This window comes from Eucyclogobius newberryi, unplaced genomic scaffold, assembly GCF_026437365.1.
Source record: "Eucyclogobius newberryi isolate DKJ021-1_F unplaced genomic scaffold, fEucNew1.0.hap1 SCAF_1, whole genome shotgun sequence".
Classification (NCBI taxonomy): domain Eukaryota; kingdom Metazoa; phylum Chordata; class Actinopteri; order Gobiiformes; family Gobiidae; genus Eucyclogobius; species Eucyclogobius newberryi.
Window position 1 is genome coordinate 2,948,345 of NW_027315723.1, and position 19,813 is coordinate 2,968,157.

Here is a 19,813-nt window from a genome sequence, read left to right on the forward strand (position 1 = left end):
AAATGTCGATGGGTCTGAGTGATGTTGATGGGCCTGGGTGAAGTCGATGGGTCTGAGTGACGTCAATGGGTCTGAGTGATGTCGATGGACCTGAGTGATGTCGATGGGTCTGAATGACGTTGTTGAGCCTGAGTGACTGGGTGGAGTCGGTGGGTCTGAGTGACGTCGATTGGTCTGAGTGATGTCGATGGGTCTGAAAGATGTCGATGGGCCTGGGTGAAGTCGATGGGTCTGAGTGACGTTGATGGGTCTGAATGACGTTGATGAGCCTGAGTGACTGGGTGGAGTCGATGGGTCTGAGTGACGTCGATGGGTCTGAGTGACGTCGATGGGTCTGAGCGACGTCGATGGGCCTGAGTGATGTCGATGGGTCTGAATAACGTTGATGAGACTGAGTAACGTTGATGGGTCTGAATGACGTCGATGGGCCTGAGTGACGTCGATGGGTCTGAATGACGTTGAAGAGCCTGAGTGACGTTGATGGGTCTGAATGACGTCGATGGGCCATAGTGACGTCGATGGGCCATAGTGACGTCGATGGGCCTGATTAATGTCGATTGGTCTGAGTGACGTTGAAGAGCCTGAGTGACGTCGATGGGTCTGAATGACGTTGAAGAGCCTGAGTGACGTTGATGGGTCTGAATGACGTCGATGGGCCTGAGTGACGTCGATGGGCCTTAGTGACGTCGATGGGCCTGATTAATGTCGATTGGTCTGAGTGACGTTGATGGGCCTGAGTGACGTCGATGGGCCTTAGTGACGTTGATGGGCCTGATTAATATCGATGGGTCTGAGTGACGTTGATGGGTCTGAGTGACGTTGATGAGCCTGAGTGACTGGGTGGAGTCGATGGGTCTGAGTGACGTCGATGGGTCTGAGTGACGTCGATGGGTCTGAGCGACGTCGATGGGCCTGAGTGATGTCGATGGGTCTGAATAACGTTGATGAGACTGAGTAACGTTGATGGGTCTGAATGACGTCGATGGGCCTGAGTGACGTCGATGGGTCTGAATGACGTTGAAGAGCCTGAGTGACGTTGATGGGTCTGAATGACGTCGATGGGCCTGAGTGACGTCGATGGGCCTTAGTGACGTCGATGGGCCTGATTAATGTCGATTGGTCTGAGTGACGTTGATGGGCCTGAGTGACGTCGATGGGCCTTAGTGACGTTGATGGGCCTGATTAATATCGATGGGTCTGAGTGACGTTGATGGGTCTGAGTGATGTCGATGGGTCTGAGTGCCTGAGTGATGTCGATGGGTCTGAGTGCCTGAGTGACGTCGATGGGCCTGATTAATGTCGATTGGTCTGAGTGACGTTGATGGGCCTGAGTGACGTCGATGGGCCTTAGTGACGTTGATGGGCCTGATTAATATCGATGGGTCTGAGTGACGTTGATGGGTCTGAGTGATGTCGATGGGTCTGAGTGCCTGAGTGATGTCGATGGGTCTGAGTGCCTGAGTGACGTCGATGGGTCTGAGAGACGTTGATGGGCCTGAGTGATGTCGATGGGTCTGAATGACATTGATGAGCCTGAGTGACGTCGATGGGTCTGAGTGACGTCGATGGGCCTGAGTGACGTCGATGGGTCTGAATGACGTCGATGGGTCTGACTGAGGTTGATGGGTCTGACTGACGTTGATGGGCCTGAGTGACGTCGTTGGGCCTGAGTGATGTCGATGGGTCTGAGTGACGTCGATGGGCCTGATTAATGTCGATGGGTTTGAGTGACGTTGATGGGTCTGAATGACGTCAATGGGACTGATTAATGTCCATGGGTTTGAGTGACGTTGATGGGTCTGAATGACGTTGATGGGTCTGAGTGACGTCGATGGGACTGATTAATGTCGATGGGTTTGAGTGACGTTGATGGGTCTGAATGACGTTGATGGGTCTGAGTGAAGTCGATGGGTCTGAGTGAAGTCGATGGGCCTGAGTGATGTCGATGGGCCTGAGTGACGTCGATGAGCCTGAGTGACTGGGTGAAGTCGATGGGTCTGATAAACACGATACATACAATGGCAGAGCGTTTGGCCTGTGGAAAGTGTACTACTTCTACTTGGAACAACACTGCCTCCTGCTGGGGAGAAACAGCACAACGCTCTCAAGTAAAAGTAGAGTTACTTCAGAATAATAAATGCTCCAAGAATTATCCACGTCAGAGTAAAAATGTGTTTGGGGAAAGTACTTCTCAGATACTTTATGTTTGTATATTTTAGCTGTGACATATATGTTAGAAGAACATAACTCTAAACGTCTTCAGTCGTGTCGTTATATTCCAATAGAACATTCACTGACTTCAGCTCCACCACACGCTCTCCTTCATGTCTGTACCTAGAATGTTCCAGAGTAAGGCATTAAACTAATCTGTATCTCCTTGGAGACGAGCAGGTGACCAGCCCAGGGCCGAGTTACAGGTCAGATCTGTGGAGTGTTGTTTATTAACTGAACAAATGCAAGATATTAACATCTCCATGGAGACAAAGCGACCTGTAGTTGTACCATTGTCACATTCAGTCACACGCGGCTGTTTCCATTTTCAAAAGGATCGACACGACGGGACAAATTCAGGCGTTCAAAAGCAGGTGTAAAACATTAGCCTCAGCAGACCGGTCCCATTAGCGCAGTTTACTTTAGCACAAACGTTTTTCCCCTGTGTGTGAAAGTGCTGTCCGTGCGCTGGGGTCTGTGCACCGGGGCCCTTGGAATGTCCCACACTAGAGCATTAAACTCTATCTCGCAATTGTTCAGAAGATCAGAACTTGTTCATTCTTATCCATTTCCTTTTGCTGACTTCCCTTTCCGCACGCACTTCCTCCGGCGTTTCCAGGCCCCAGGAGCGGCGGCTCTACTCCGAGCTCTATCAGTGCTCGCGACCATAGGTGAGGGTGGAGCGTAGACTGAGGGAAAACTAAAGCTTTTCCTTCACCAAAAGTGTGTGACTTTTTATTTATTTTATGTTGTGAATCAGACACAAACATGAAATCATTTTAAAGATGATTTATTATGAATCAAGTCAAATTCAGAACGAGAAAAAAGGAGAACACCAGGACTAAACCAGGACTAAACCAGGACTAAACCAGGACTAAACCAGGACTAAACCAGGACTAAACCAGGACTAAACCCGACTCTTTTTCCAGACTGACTCTTAATGAGAAGTTTTTGGCCCCAGTTCAAGACAAGAAAGTTGTTTTTAAATTAACAAGATTATTAATAAAAAAAATTAAAGCAGTGAGTTTCAAAGTTAGATCTTTTTAGAATAAAAAGTTGTAGTAATGCTTTGTTTTAATGTCTTCATATTCCCATAAAAATAACAATAATCTCCAAACAAAACGTTAATCAGAAATATTTACAAGAAACTCAAGGACAATTTGAATAATCATATGGGATTATATACATTTACACACGCACACAGCCGAGGGGTTTACAGTAACTTTCAACTTCAAAAAGAATTCATTTAAAAAGATTAAACATTTGATTGACATTTCAGTAACAGTTGCGTAACAGTTGTTCTACAGTCACAAGATGGCGGCAGAAACGGTTGTTCTACAGTCACAAGATGGCGGCAGAAACGGTTGTTCTACAGTCACAAGATGGCGGCAGAAACGGTTGTTTTACAGTCTCAAGATGGTGGTGGAAACAGTTGAACTACAGTTACAAGATGGCGATAGAAACAATTGTTCTACAGTCACAAGATGGCGGCGGACACGGTTGTTCTACAGTCACAAGATGGGGACAGAAAGTTGTTCTACAGTCACAAGATGGTGGTGGAAACAGTTGAACTACAGTTACAAGATGGCGATAGAAACAATTTTTCTACAGTCACAAGATGGCGATGGAAACGGTTGTTCTACAGTCACAAGATGGCGATGGAAACGGTTGTTCTACAGTCACAAGATGGCGATGGAAAAGGTTGTTCTACAGTCACAAGATGGCAATGGAAACTGTTGTTATACAGTCACAAGATGGCAATAGAAACAATTGTTCTACAGTCACAAGATGGCGATAGAAAGTTATTCAACAGTCACAAGATGGCGACGGAAACGCTGCAATCGCTCTAGAATGTTAATCACATGGTCCTGTCCGTTTAAACATTTATACGTTAAATTACGAGTCAAGATAATCCCTTTGTTCTTCAAATCCACCTGTGAAGAAGAAGCAGCAGCTCGACCAATCGCAGCGCAGCATCGTGGTTTGGGGGCGGGGGTCAAAACAAACATGGCCGCCGCCGACAAACGAGGTCTAACTAGCGCGTCTAACGAGTCAATGATCCGGAGCGGTTAAAGTTCACGTGACACGTTCTCATGTTTCTGTAATCATCACGTGGTTTGGAGAGTTTGCACCTGCGGTAATCCCTCTGTGATGTCATCAAAAAGCGACAGTCCATCAAAAATGCAGAGAATAAATTTACACATTTTTATGACCGTTTTAACATTTAACAAAATAAAGGTGTCGTCAAGTGTAATTAAGTCATTACTTAAACGGTTTTGGCTCTCGTTTACAATCTGGTTGCTAAGTAACAGTTGTGGAATTAGCTCCGCCCATGTCATAATTGCTGGCCACGTCAAACCAGGAAGTGATGCAGAAATGGCCAAATTGGAGAAAAAACAGGCAAAACTTTTAGTCAAATCTTACATATAATCGTGTTCCCTTTGTTTAACGTGTCGTTTAACGTGTCACGTGGACTTTAAGTTAAATACGCGCCCGACATTGGTAAAAACGCAACATTTAATTGTTAATAAACCCGAGAAAATAGTGATAGTAGAAGAAGAAACGTCCAGGTCAGACTTTAAGCATGTTTTACACGCTACAACTGCCACATAATTTAACCGCTTCTAAAAACTAACGACGCTAACGACGCTAACGACCGACTCTGGATCGCTACACGAGTCAAACCGAGTCGTTCTTCTTTGTAGCGCACTTTCTGTAGTATTTATGTTTTAAATAAAGGAAGCACCGGCTTGGAGTTCGATTGGAGGACGAACGCCACGTAAATAACGACAGAAGTGAAAGCGTTTGCGAGTCGGAAAACGCCTAGAAGACTTTGGCCACTGAGCCCCAGATGACGAGGCCGATGGCGACGGCGACCACCACGGCGATGACCACGATGATGCAGATCTTCTTCCGTGAGCTGCTCTGGAGGAGGAAGAAAACAGAAAAAAAGACGTAAAGAATACCAGGGTGAACGAGGATTCTAGAGTCGGGTAAAAGGTTTGAAATGCACAAGTGAGGACAAGTTTAAGGCTGAAACGCTGAGTCATTGAATCATCGTCATCGTTTTGTTTGTTTTGGTGGTTTCGTTGTAAATGTGACTTTATTTAGTGTATTTTTACCTGTTGTACATGTAAATTAAGGTTTTACACCAATCGAGCAGATATTTGAGGAGAAAACGTAGAAAAATCAGTAGAAAAATGACAGGAAGAGACATCACACCAGGGACACTCATTCAGGAAGTGACATCACACCAGGGACGCTCATACAGGAAGTGACATCACACCAGGGACGCTCATACAGGAAGTGACATTACACCAGGGACACTCATTCAGGAAGAGACATCACACCAGGGACACTCATACAGGAAGTGACATCACACCAGGGACACTCATACAGGAAGTGACATCACACCAGGGATACTCTTTACCTGGTAATCTGCAGCGCGCGCCAGGTTCTGCATCCCACTGTGGATGTTCTGGTCCGTGCTCTCCACATTGGCCTCGATACTGTCTGTGACCATAAAACACAAACAGAACAATCAGAACACACAGAGAACAGGCAGAGGACACACAGAGAACAGGCAGAGGACACACAGAACAAGCAGAGGACACACAGAGAACAGGCAGAGGACACACAGAGAACCGGCAGAGGACACGCAGAGAACCGGCAGAGGACACACACAGAACAAGCAGAGGACACACAGAGAACAGGCAGAGGACACGCAGAGAACCGGCAGAGGACACGCAGAGAACCGGCAGAGGACACGCAGAGAACACACAGAGAACACACAGAGAAAGAGGAGAGAACACGCAGAGAAAGCGCAGAAAAAGCGCTGAGAACACGCAGATAACATGCACACAGAAAACACACAGAACACGCAGAGAACAGGCAGAGAGCACGCACACAGAACACGCAGAGAACAGGCAGAGAACACGCAGAGAACACGCACACAGAGAACACGCAGAGAATACACAAAACACACAGAACACTCAGAGAAAGAGCAGAGACCACTCCGAGAATAGGCAGAGAACACACAGAGAACACACAGAGAACAGGCAGAGAACACGCAGAGAACAAGCAGAGAACACGCAGAGAACACGCAGAGAACATGCACAGAACAAACAGAGAAAGAGGAGAGAACACGCAGAGAAAGCGCAGAAAAAGCGCAGAGAACACGCAGATAACATGCACACAGAAAAGACACAGAACACGCAGAGAACACATAGAGAATACGTAGAGAACACGCAGAGAACACACGGAACAAGAACAAGCAGAGAACACTCAGAGAACAATCAAGAGAACACGCAGAGAACACACAGAGAACACAGAGAACACACAGAACAAGAACAAGCAGAGAACACTCAGAGAACAATCAAGAGAACACGCAGAGAACACGCAGAGAACACGCAGAGAACACGCAGAGAACAGAGGGAGCCAATGGGAGAAAGTTCAGTAGAGCAGAGGTCATTTTCTGAGGTGAAGCTGCCTCTGTTTAGTCTAAACACTGGGCCTCACTCAGTCTGAGAGAACACTCGGAGTATGTGTGAAGCCGACGAGGAGCAGAGAAAACACGAGCACCCAAAAACACTAAGACACCCAAAACACTCCTACGACACCCAAAACACTCCCAAGACACTCCCAAGACACCCAAGACACTCCCAAGACACCCAAAACACTCCCAAGACACCCAAAACACTCCCAAGACACTCCCAAGACACCCAAAACACTCCCAAGACACCCAAAACACTCCCAAGACACTCCCAAGACACTCCCAAGACACTCCCAAGACACCCAAAACACTCCCAAGACACCCAAAACACTCCCACAACACCCAAAACACTCCTCCTAAGACACCGAAAAAATACTCCTACGACACACAAAACACTCCCAAGACACAACCCTCAATCACCTCCAAAACAACACAATAACACCCTAAAACACCCCAAAACATCTCAAAAACAAAAATCCCCCAAAAAACCCACAACAACAAAAAATACCCTAAAACAACCCCAAAACAACACAACCCCCCCCAAAAAAACAAACATTAAACTTTAACAGACACAGAGGCTTTTCCCTACGACAGGAATAGACCCTTTGGCTCCATCTACTGGCAGCAGAGGGAACGACATGACCGTGACTGGAGGCAGAAATGCTCAGTCCGACTATGATTTATGGATTTAAAAGCACCGGATCAGGGAAACTCAGGATGGAGTGTTTTCTGAGGCTCGGAGGGGAGGGGCCTTACGACGCAGCATGAATGAAACTAGCGTGAATGAAGCTAATCGTTACAACACAGATGAAAGATTTACATTTGCATTTGTGTCAGTTAAAGGTTTAATGTATCACACACCAACAATCGGATATAATTATCGGGTTATCTGATTATTCCCGTGATCTGGTTTTCAGCGTGACGAGCGAACTCACCGATCATGGCGCCCTGCTCGTGCACCATCACCCCCAGGTCTTTGAAGATGTCGTTGATGTCCACGATGTCGGACTGCGACGAACACAAACGCACAAAAACATAATTAATATGAACACTTAAAGCAGCACCGGCTTAAAGACAAACCGGAACATGCGGTATGGTCAGGGCAATCACAACTATAGAGAAGTGAAGCCCGACGATGGGTGGATGCGATTGGACGATGGGTGGATACTGGACGATGGGTGGATGCGATTGGACGATGGGTGGATGCGATTGGACAATGGGTGGATCCGATTGGACGATGGGTGGATGCGATTGGACGATGGGTGGATGCGATTGGACGATGGGTGGATGCGATTGGACGATGGGTGGATGCGATTGGACGATGGGTGGATGCGATTGGACGATGGGTGGATGCGATTGGACGATGGGTGGATGCGATTGGACGATGGGTGGATGCGATTGGACGATGGGTGGATGCGATTGGACGATGGGTGGATCCGATTGGACGATGGGTGGATGCGATTGGACGATGGGTGGATGCGATTGGACGATGGGTGGATGCGATTGGACGATGGGTGGATGCGATTGGACGATGGGTGGATGCGATTGGACGATGGGTGGATGCGATTGGACGATGGGTGGATGCGATTGGACGATGGGTGGATGAGATTGGACGATGGGTGGATGAGATTGGACGATGGGTGGATACTGGACGATGGGTGGATGTGATTGGACGATGGGTGGATGTGATTGGACGATGGGTGGATGTGATTGGACGATGGGTGGATGTGATTGGACGATGGGTGGATGCGATTGGACGATGGGTGGATGAGATTGGACGATGGGTGGATGAGATTGGACGATGGGTGGATGCGATTGGACGATGGGTGGATGAGATTGGACGATGGGTGGATGTGATTGGACGATGGGTGGATGTGATTGGACGATGGGTGGATGTGATTGGACGATGGGTGGATGTGATTGGACGATGGGTGGATGCGATTGGACGATGGGTGGATGAGATTGGACGATGGGTGGATGAGATTGGACGATGGGTGGATGAGATTGGACGATGGGTGGATGAGATTGGACGATGGGTGGATGCGATTGGATGATGGGTGGATGAGATTGGACGATGGGTGGATGAGATTGGACGATGGGTGGATGCGATTGGATGATGGGTGGATACTGGACGATGGGTGGATGTGATTGGACGATGGGTGGATGTGATTGGACGATGGGTGGATGTGATTGGACGATGGGTGGATGTGATTGGACGATGGGTGGATGTGATTGGACGATGGGTGGATGTGATTGGACGATGGGTGGATGTGGTCAAGCTCTGTACCTCCAGCTGTTTGATGGCCTCCTCGCGCTCCTGGATCAGCTGCAGATCCTCTTCTCTCATGGCCTCTGACTCCGCCTGCAGCTGCATCTCACTGCACACAACAACAACAACAACAACAATAATAAAACAACAACACGTTTATTTTGGCTCCACTTGAAGATGATCGTCAATCGATAATCGTGATCGTTCAGGTCAAGATGTGATAAAAAATGTATATATTTTTAAATTATTGTTACATTTTTAGAAGAACATTTTAGTCTTTATTTGTATAATAAATTTCTGTCAGTGACCGGACCGTCAGTGACCGGACCGTCAGAGCATCATGTGCATACAACTGATGTAAATAAGTGTGTGTGAGTGTTTTTGTAAATGGTCAATGGTCACATTTATATAGCACTTTTCTACCGTCAAGATACTCAAAGCGCTTTACATCAAGGAACCAGTCACACATTCACTCACCAGATACACGCAGACACTGGGGGGCGAGTTTTTTGTTTACTTACTTACCATTAGTATTCGTATTATTTAGTCTTATGCTAGCTATTTTTTACTTTACTTTATCTTATTATTAGTATTTTATTCTATTTTATTATTATTTTATTTTTATCTTTTTTCCCTCTATTCCCTATTAAGATATGAGAGAAGTTTTGTTCATAAGAGTTCTTCTATTAAGAGTGTTTTTGAAACCTCCTATAATCCGTCCTTCCCTCTGTTTCTACCTGTGTTGTAACAACGACATGTCCCCATGTGTGGACATTAAAGGAATATCTTATCTTATCTTAAACCGGACCGTGACCGGACCATCAGTGACCGGACCATCGGTGACCGGACCATCGGTGACTGGACCGTCAGTGACCGGACCATCGGTGACTGGACCGTCAGTGACCGGACCATCGGTGACTGGACCATCAGTGACCGGACCATCAGTGACTGGACCATCAGTGACCGGACCATCAGTGACTGGACCATCGGTGACTGGACCATCGGTGACCGGACCATAGGTGACCGGACCATCAGTGACTGGACCATCAGTGACTGGACCATCAGTGACCGGACCATCAGTGACCGGACCATCAGTGACCGGACCATCAGTGACCGGACCATCAGTGACCGGACCATCAGTGACCGGACCATCAGTGACTGGATCATCAGTGACTGGACCATCAGTGACCGGACCATCAGTGACCGGACCATCAGTGACCGGACCATCAGTGACCGGACCATCAGTGACCGGACCATCAGTGACTGGATCATCAGTGACTGGACCATCAGTGACCGGACCATCAGTGACTGGACCATCAGTGACCGGACCATCAGTGACTGAACCATCAGTGACTGGACCATCAGTGACTGGACCATCAGTGACTGGACCATCAGTGACTGGACCGTAGGTGGAGGAAAATACCTGGCAAAAGCAGGGACACTTCTGAAGCCGTCGTCGGCTGGAACTCCCTGGAACACGAGACAAAAAACTGAATTCAACATCATTTAACGTCATTTCAGGCTCAAAATAAAGTTCTTTCCAGTTTGAATGAGAAAGTCTGTCCCATCATCTGTAGTTAGAGGTCAGAGGTCAGACTGAGGCTTCAACAACATATGATAGAGTGGAGGTTTGTCAACATCTAGTGGAGAAAGTTGGTATTGCACTCTCACTTCTGTTTAATTCAGAGGGAAGAGTCTGACGGGCAAAGGATATATATATTAATTAATAGTAATACGATTTTAAAGATCTCAAATGAACTTGTCACTCTTGTAAATAAAAACAAAACATATTTATCTGCTGTATAAACTCATGATTGTCCAAACATACGGCCATGTTTTAGCTTAATTACTCTTGTATTTCCAGTTTTAGTCAAAAACCTGTTTTAATTTGAAGTACAATTCGCTGACAGATTATTTATTGTGGAAAGCTTGGATACAGGAGTAAATAAAGCTTCTAATTAATCCAAACAAATCTGATTTATTCTTCAGCGTTGGCCTTACACTTCCGCCGTAGTTTGACCTCGGCGTTCCACTCAAACTGGACACGCCCGCTCAAATATTTGTTCATATTTGCTCACCCCGGGCTGGGCCACCGACGCCCGCGAGGCGGCCCGGACGCGGGCCACAAACTCCTTCTCCTTCTGGGCCGCTTGGCGCTGCGTCTTCTGGAAGGTGTTGAGCGCGGCCGAGAAGTCGCTCAGAAGACGCTCTTTCTGGAGCTTTCTCTGACGCTGCGGAACGAGACACAAAGACACGACGTGAGGTCAACGTGAGGCCAGCGTGAGGCCAGCGTGAGGCCAGCGTGAGGTCAGCGTGAGGTCCAGGTTACACTTTGCTGAATGTCCCTCATGACGTAACCTCCAACTATGAGTACAATGGAGAACAGCACAATTTAGAGGGAAAATACTACAATTCAGAAGTTTGGGACTTTTCAACCAATTAAAGGTTCTGGACAGAGAAAATGTATAAAAGACGTGTATTACTGAAACCTGAAAGAGTTTATTCATTTTTTACTTTTTTTATTTAACAATGTCAAACCTGGAACTAAACCAGGTCTAAACCAGGTCTGAACCAGGTCTAAACCAGGTCTTAACCAGGTCTAAACCAGGTCTAAACCAGGTCTAAACCAGGTCTAAACCAGGTCTAAACCAGGACTAAACCAGGTCTAAACCAGGTCTAAACCAGGTCTGAACCAGGTCTAAACCAGGTCTTAACCAGGTCTAAACCAGGTCTAAACCAGGTCTAAACCAGGTCTAAACCAGGTCTGAACCAGGTCTAAACCAGGACTAAACCAGGTCTAAACCAGGTCTAAACCAGGTCTAAACCAGGTCTGAACCAGGTCTGAACCAGGTCTGAACCAGGACTAAACCAGGACTAAACCAGGACTAAACCAGGACTAAACCAGGTCTAAACCAGGTCTGAACCAGGTCTAAACCAGGTCTGAACCAGGTCTAAACCAGGTCTGAACCAGGTCTAAACCAGGACTAAACTGTGGCAGGAGTGAACGCGTCTGTAAAGTCCAGAGAACTATAACAATTATCAAAATACAACTGCAATTATTTTCATAGTCACGATTAGTCCTCAACATGATGAAGGTTCAGTTGGTGAAGGTCAAACGTGAAGTGCTAAACCAACACAAGAATCACAAACACGTGCATTTGTATAACCTCTGCACTGTCCCAGAGCGCCCCCTGTCTGCAGCCCCCCGTCCTGCAGGGAGAACTGTCCCAGAGCGCCCCCCGTCTGCAGCCCCCCGTCCTGCAGGGAGAACTGTCCCAGAGCGCCCCCTGTCTGCAGCCCCCCGTCCTGCAGGGAGAACTGTCCCAGAGCGCCCCCCGTCTGCAGCCCCCCGTCCTGCAGAGAGAACTGTCCCAGAGCGCCCCCTGTCTGCAGCCCCCCGTCCTGCAGGGAGAACTGTCCCAGAGCGCCCCCCGTCTGCAGCCCCCCGTCCTGCAGAGAGAACTGTCCCAGAGCGCCCCCTGTCTGCAGCCCCCCTTGTCCTGCAGGGAGAACTGTCCCAGAGCGCCCCCTGTCTGCAGCCCCCCGTCTTGCAGGGAGAACTGTCCCAGAGCGCCCCCCGTCTGCAGCCCCCCGTCCTGCAGGGAGAACTGTCCCAGAGTGCCCCCCGTCTGCAGCCCCCCGTCCTGCAGGGAGAACTGTCCCAGACCCCCGTCCTGCTGGGATAACTGTCCTAGAGCGCCCCCTGTCTGCAGCCCCCCGTCCTGCAGGGAGAACTGTCCCACACCCCCGTCCTGCTGGGATAACTGTCCCAGAGCGTCCCCTGTCTGCAGCCCCCCGTCCTGCAGGGATAACTGTCCCAGAGTGCCCCCCGTCTGCAGCCCCCCGTCCTGCAGGGATAACTGTCCCAGAGTGCCCCCCGTCTGCAGCCCCCCGTCCTGCAGAGAGAACTGTCCCAGAGCGCCCCCTGTCTGCAGCCCCCCTTGTCCTGCAGGGAGAACTGTCCCAGAGCGCCCCCTGTCTGCAGCCCCCCGTCCTGCAGGGATAACTGTCCCAGAGTGCCCCCCGTCTGCAGCCCCCCGTCCTGCAGGGAGAACTGTCCCAGAGTGCCCCCCGTCTGCAGCCCCCCGTCCTGCAGGGAGAACTGTCCCAGACCCCCGTCCTGCTGGGATAACTGTCCCAGAGCGCCCCCTGTCTGCAGCCCCCCGTCCTGCAGGGATAACTGTCCCAGAGTGCCCCCCGTCTGCAGCCCCCCGTCCTGCAGAGAGAACTGTCCCAGAGCGCCCCCTGTCTGCAGCCCCCCTTGTCCTGCAGGGAGAACTGTCCCAGAGCGCCCCCTGTCTGCAGCCCCCCGTCCTGCAGGGATAACTGTCCCAGAGTGCCCCCCGTCTGCAGCCCCCCGTCCTGCAGGGAGAACTGTCCCAGAGTGCCCCCCGTCTGCAGCCCCCCGTCCTGCAGGGAGAACTGTCCCAGACCCCCGTCCTGCTGGGATAACTGTCCTAGAGCGCCCCCTGTCTGCAGCCCCCCGTCCTGCAGGGAGAACTGTCCCACACCCCCGTCCTGCTGGGATAACTGTCCCAGAGCGCCCCCTGTCTGCAGCCCCCCGTCCTGCAGGGATAACTGTCCCAGAGCGTCCCCTGTCTGCAGTCCCCCGTCCTGCAGGGATAACTGTCCCAGAGCGCCCCCTGTCTGCAGCCCCCCGTCCTGCAGGGAGAACCACAGCTCGTGTCTAAGACTAACAAATGTGGATATGAACCACGCGCCCGACGGTTTGTGGGCTCCAGATTTAAACACCTACTTCCTCTTTTCACGGTGTTAAAATCAGCTTTGACATAATTTGCACAACTCCAGCACACGACGAAGAGACCGATTAAATGTCGACTGCAAACTGGAGAAGAAGAACGAGAAGAGAAAGGGTCCGAAGACACGTCCTTGTGGAACACCGGTGCAGAATGTAGTGGTGGATCGATAATTACGTTTTCTATCTGATTGTGAGTAGTTGTGGAACCCTAATGTGTGAAATACGACTCAGACGTGACACGGACCTGGTCAGGACCCAGAGGAAGACCAAACTCGAGAAGAAGAGCGAGAAGAGAAAGGCAAAGACAGGTCCTTGCGGAACACCGGTGCTGGATCGACAATGGCGTTTTCTATTTGATCATGAGCAGTTATAACGTGTGAAATACGACTCAGACGTGACACGGACCTGGTCAGGACCCAGAGGCAGCGCGGCGAAGGCCTTCATCTGTTTGTCGGTGTCTTTGGCGAGCTGGTTGCCCTGCTGTTGCTTCTGCTGCCTGTGACACGGGCAGAACAGAGTCATTATTATAACACATTCGTGGAAACAAACGTGCGCTTTCGGAGTGTGCGCGAGCTCACAGCGAGTTCCTGAGCTGGCTGTCGTCCTGCTCCGTCCCGACGAGAGACACTGCCCTCTGGAGGTCATTCGCTGGAAAGACAACATCATTAAGTCAACGTTATTAACTTCTTCACTTGTATAAAAGTACTGGGATTAGGGCTGCAACTAATGATTCATTTATAGTCGACTAGTTAAACAATTATTTATATTTTCTGTTACATGGGAGAGATGAGAATAAGAATAAAGAAAATCTGTCGTTATTTAGCGTAGAAAAGGCAGAGTGAAAGTGTGCGTTTACTGAGCAGCGTGAGTTTGTGGATGTTGGAGCTGATGCTGTTGACCAGAGCGCTGGGATCGGGGACGCCGGCCTGGTACGCCATGACGACGGCTGAGGGCATCACAAAGACACAGACGCAGACGCAGACACAGACAAAGTTATACAACATGACAGAACCGCGACAGTATGAGATCGCAATTCGAGATAAATACAGTCAGAAACCTTTCCCCCTTCTCTCTAGACGTGTAAAACAGTGTTTCTCGTTAAAAGAGACGGTTGTGCCCCCCGGAGTCTAAACGTCGCCCCCCAGAGTAAAAAAAACAACCCAGGGAAAACACTGGCATGACAAAAATATTAAAGGCGTAACGGACGATTTTTTGGCCCAAATCTGAGTCCCATTTCCTCGTGGCGTGGACGGCCGATTAGTCCTGCCACGTGTCAATCATAAAACGCACCTGCCGCTCACCTGCAGCCGCGTGTGGCTCGTCCCCATGAGCAGCATGTTTCCCTGTGTCTAAGCGCATCGATCTATCATAATATAGTTCCCTCAGTGTACGGGACAAAATTAAGACGGAGAAAGACTGTTCGAGCTGACTCATAAGACGGAAGTCTACGAAGACGAGAGATGCGATGCGATCCGTCGCGCTAATAAACAAACACACGTGTGGCAGCGAGGCTTTTCTCTGCTTCATGAGCACTTCAGCTCGAGTTCTCAAATCTGCAAAAAAATCTTCCATTACGCCTTTAATCTGTTAAAAAAAGACGTGCGCGAACTTAGATTTGACTAAACATTTTGCCGATTTGTCCCCAGTTTTGTAAAGTTTATAATTGTACTTCCTGGTTGGACACGAGCACAAATATGGCACGGGTAGAGGTCATTCCACAGCTGTTACCATAGCAACCAGACTGTAAACAAGAGCCAAACTCCACATAAATGACACAACAGTTCTGATCCGACACACAATAAGACCATAAAACACCTTTATTTAGTCTGACGATAGTTTAAACTGTCTCTGTGTCGCACACTGATGACATCACAGAGGGATTCAACTCCATTTCCTGTTGTTTTAAACTTGTATTTTTCATCACAAACTTTCGTCAGAAACTGCATCTTAACAGAAGTAACATTGATAAATATTTACCACAGTTTCTACATCACCAAACTAAGTCAGAATTAGAAGAACATGAGAAGCTTCAGATGGACTTTAAACTTAAGATATTCCAGAGAAAAGAAATACTATAGACCAGCCACGCCCCCCACAGCCTCTGGGAGGAGGAGAGACAGAGGAGGGACAGAGGAGGGACAGAGGGGGAGGGACAGAGGAGGAGAGACAGAGGAGGGACAGAGGAGGGACAGAGGGGGGACAAAGGGGGAGGGACAGAGGAGGGACAAGAGGAGGGACAGAGGAGGGACAGAGGAGGGGGGACAGAGGGACAGAGGAGAGACAGAGGGACAGAGGAGAGACAGAGGGACAGAGGAGACAGTAAATCAAAGCAGCTCGTGACATTAAAGATTAAATCTGATCACGAGGGCGTGGCCTGTTCCACTGGAGCAAAGTCAAACCCTGTCACTGGACAAACCCTGTCACAGGACAAACCCTGTCACAGGACAAACCCTGTCACAGGACAAACCCTGACACTGGACAAACCCTGACACTGGACAAACCCTGACACAGGACAAACCCTGACACAGGACAAACCCTGTCACAGGACAAACCCTGACACTGGACAAACCCTGTCACTGGACAAACCCTGTCACAGGACAAACCCTGACATTGGACAAACCCTGTCACAGGACAAACCCTGTCACAGGACAAACCCTGTCACAGGACAAACCCGTGACAAACCCTGTCACAGGACAAACCCGTGACAAACCCTGTCACTGGACAAACCCTGACACTGGACGAACCCTGACACTGGACGAACCCTGACACTGGACGAACCCTGTCACTGGACGAACCCTGTCACTGGACGAACCCTGTCACTGGACGAACCCTGTCACTGGACAAACCCTGACACTGGACAAACCCTGTCACAGAACAAACCCTGTCACAGAACAAACCCTGTCACAGGACAAACCCTGACACTGGACAAACCCTGACACTGGACAAACCCTGTCACAGGACAAACCCTGACACTGGACAAACCCTGTCACAGGACAAACCCTGACACTGGACAAACCCTGTCACTGGACAAACCCTGTCACAGGACAAACCCTGTCACAGGACAAACCCTGTCACAGGACAAACCCTGACACTGGACAAACCCTGTCACTGGACAAACCCTGTCACAGGACAAACCCTGTCACAGGACAAACCCTGTCACAGGACAAACCCGTGACAAACCCTGTCACTGGACAAACCCTGACACTGGACGAACCCTGACACTGGACGAACCCTGTCACTGGACGAACCCTGTCACTGGACAAACCCTGACACTGGACAAACGCTGTCACAGAACAAACCCTGTCACAGAACAAACCCTGTCACAGGACAAACCCTGACACTGGACAAACCCTGACACTGGACAAACCCTGTCACAGGACAAACCCTGACACTGGACAAACCCTGTCACAGGACAAACCCTGACACTGGACAAACCCTGTCACTGGACAAACCCTGTCACAGGACAAACCCTGTCACAGGACAAACCCTGTCACAGGACAAACCCGTGACAAACCCTGTCACTGGACAAACCCTGACACTGGACGAACCCTGACACTGGACGAACCCTGTCACTGGACGAACCCTGTCACTGGACGAACCCTGTCACTGGACGAACCCTGACACTGGACAAACCCTGTCACAGAACAAACCCTGTCACAGAACAAACCCTGTCACAGGACAAACCCTGACACTGGACAAACCCTGACACTGGACAAACCCTGACACTGGACAAACCCTGTCACTGGACAAACCCTGTCACTGGACAAACCCTGACACTGGACAAACCCTGTCACTGGACAAACCCTGTCACAGGACAAACCCTGACACTGGACAAACCCTGTCACTGGACAAACCCTGTCACTGGACAAACCCTGACACTGGACAAACCCTGTCACTGGACAAACCCTGACACTGGACAAACCCTGACAAACAACGAACTATCATTATTTGTATTTATTTGAACAATAATGTGCAACAAACTAAAGTGTTTGCTGCACTTTCCGCGTGCTTTTCTGCGCCTTTAAACGCAGCGAGGAAGAAAATGCGGAAATCAGTTCAACTTCTGTAACAAAGTGTCCCAAAAGTAAAACAACCATGAAACAAGTTTATAAAAGTGTCATCGTCCCACAAACTGTACAAACTGTGCAGGAAGTGGTCAGATCTCGGCAAAAATCACGTTCGCCTCAGATTTCTCCTCGTTTATCGCACGTAACGACGTCAGTTCGACTTAAATTCGCGGTTAAAGTCGGTGAAAGTCGGTCACGCTTCGCCCCGGCGCAATTTCACGGCAGATCGTTAAAAAAAAGAGTTCAATATTTGAGTCATAAACCGATGCGTAAAAGTTTACCTTGTGCAGCAGCGGCGGCGGCGCAGTTCTGCTTCCTGTTTGTGCGCCACGCCCCCGTCACGTGATCCCGCTCAGCCGTAAACAAGGACACTACGTCATGAGGCCCCGCACGTGTCGTTTGTTTGAGCACTTTTTGTGATTTGTTTTTGAACTTTCGGGGTTTGATAAACTATAAAACAGCTTTTGCTCATGAAACGCACAGAAGATGAAGATTAATCCACTTTTTAATTTCATGTGTTTTTTTTTACATTTTCACGACTGTTTGTGGATTCTCACCGAAGACGTCGAAATAGTGAATGAACATGAATGGAATGTTCTAGACACGTGTGAAATAACATGTGTGGAGGAGAAAGTTATGTGTGTACGATTCTGCAAACGCTGTGTTTTATTGGTTGTTTTCAGATTCTAGACCAGGGCTTTTCAACACAAGGCCCGGGGGCCAAATAAGGCCCTCCAGGCGATTTAATCCGGCCCAAGACCCACCTTTCAAATACAAATAAATACAAATAATCTTGTTTACTGTTTAACTCCGGGTTAGTCCTGGTTCAGACCTGTTTGGTTCTAGCCTAGTCCTAGTTTAATTCTGGTTCAGTTTTGGATGAGCCTTTTTGACAAAACAATGTTGGTAAAATATTGTGTTGTTTCTCACAAAAATCAGCAATTTATTTATTGTATTAACTCAACCTGAAACCGTGGCCCCAGAGGCCCTCAGGAAAATCTGACCATGTTTAGTCCTGACTCTGGCACCAGCAGGAGGCCGGTCCATGTTTAGTCCTGACTCTGGCACCAGCAGGAGGCCGGTCCATGTTTAGTCCTGACTCTGGCACCAGCAGGAGGCCGCTCCATGTTTACTCCTGACTCTGGCACCAGCAGGAGGTCGGTCCATGTTTAGTCCTGACTCTGGCACCAGCAGGAGGCCGCTCCATGTTTAGTCCTGACTCTGGCACCAGCAGGAGGCCGCTCCATGTTTAGTCCTGACTCTGGCACCAGCAGGAGGCCGCTCCATGTTTAATCCTGACTCTGGCACCAGCAGGAGGCCGCTCCATGTTTAGTCCTGACTCTGGCACCAGCAGGAGGCCGCTCCATGTTTAGTCCTGACTCTGGCACCAGCAGGAGGCCGCTCCATGTTTAGTCCTGACTCTGGCACCAGCAGGAGGCCGGTCCATGTTTAGTCCTGACTCTGGCACCAGCAGGAGGCCGGTTCCTGAGGTCTTCTGAGTCTCTGATGGTTCATATGACACTAACATGTCTGAGACGTGTGCACGAGCAGAGCTGCTGTAAAGTCTATTCTGTAGTAGATAACCTAAGGTTAAAGGTTAAAAGTTAAAGGTTCAGGTCAGACAAGCAGTCGATATAATCATTGTTAAGGTTCATAAATGAAAGTCCAAGTAATGTGCTCACCAACAGATATGATATTTGAAGGAGCAAGAGGAACTGGTTCTCCTCCTGAAGAACTAGTTCTCCTCCTGAAGAACTGATTCTCCTCCTGAAGAACTTGTTCTCCTCCTGATGAACTGGTTCTCCTCCTGAAGAACTGATTCTCCTGATGAACTGGTTCTCCAGATGAGCTGGTTCTCCTCCTGATGAACTGGTTCTCCTGAAGAGCTGGTTCTCCTCCTGATGAACTGGTTCTCCAGATGAGCTGGTTCTCCTCCTGATGAACTGGTTCTCCTGAAGAGCTGGTTCTCCTCCTGATGAACTGGTTCTCCTGAAGAGCTGGTTCTCCTCCTGAGT

At 49.1% G+C, this 19,813-nt stretch overlaps 1 protein-coding gene across 1 annotated transcript; it reads right to left on the reverse strand.

Moving 5' to 3' along the window:
• Positions 1 to 3,052: 3,052 nt before the first annotated feature.
• Positions 3,053 to 18,129, reverse strand: stx7l (syntaxin 7-like). Its single transcript, XM_072450451.1, has 10 exons — positions 18,080 to 18,129; positions 14,588 to 14,677; positions 14,310 to 14,379; positions 14,137 to 14,227; positions 11,051 to 11,203; positions 10,396 to 10,442; positions 8,991 to 9,081; positions 7,639 to 7,711; positions 5,642 to 5,724; positions 3,053 to 5,136 (listed from the first exon to the last, which is right to left on the reverse strand). Exons 2-10 carry the CDS (start codon positions 14,667 to 14,669, stop codon positions 5,035 to 5,037), a joined length of 792 nt encoding a protein of 263 aa, XP_072306552.1. The 5' UTR covers positions 14,670 to 14,677; positions 18,080 to 18,129; the 3' UTR covers positions 3,053 to 5,034.
• Between the last annotated feature and the right edge of the window lie 1,684 nt (positions 18,130 to 19,813).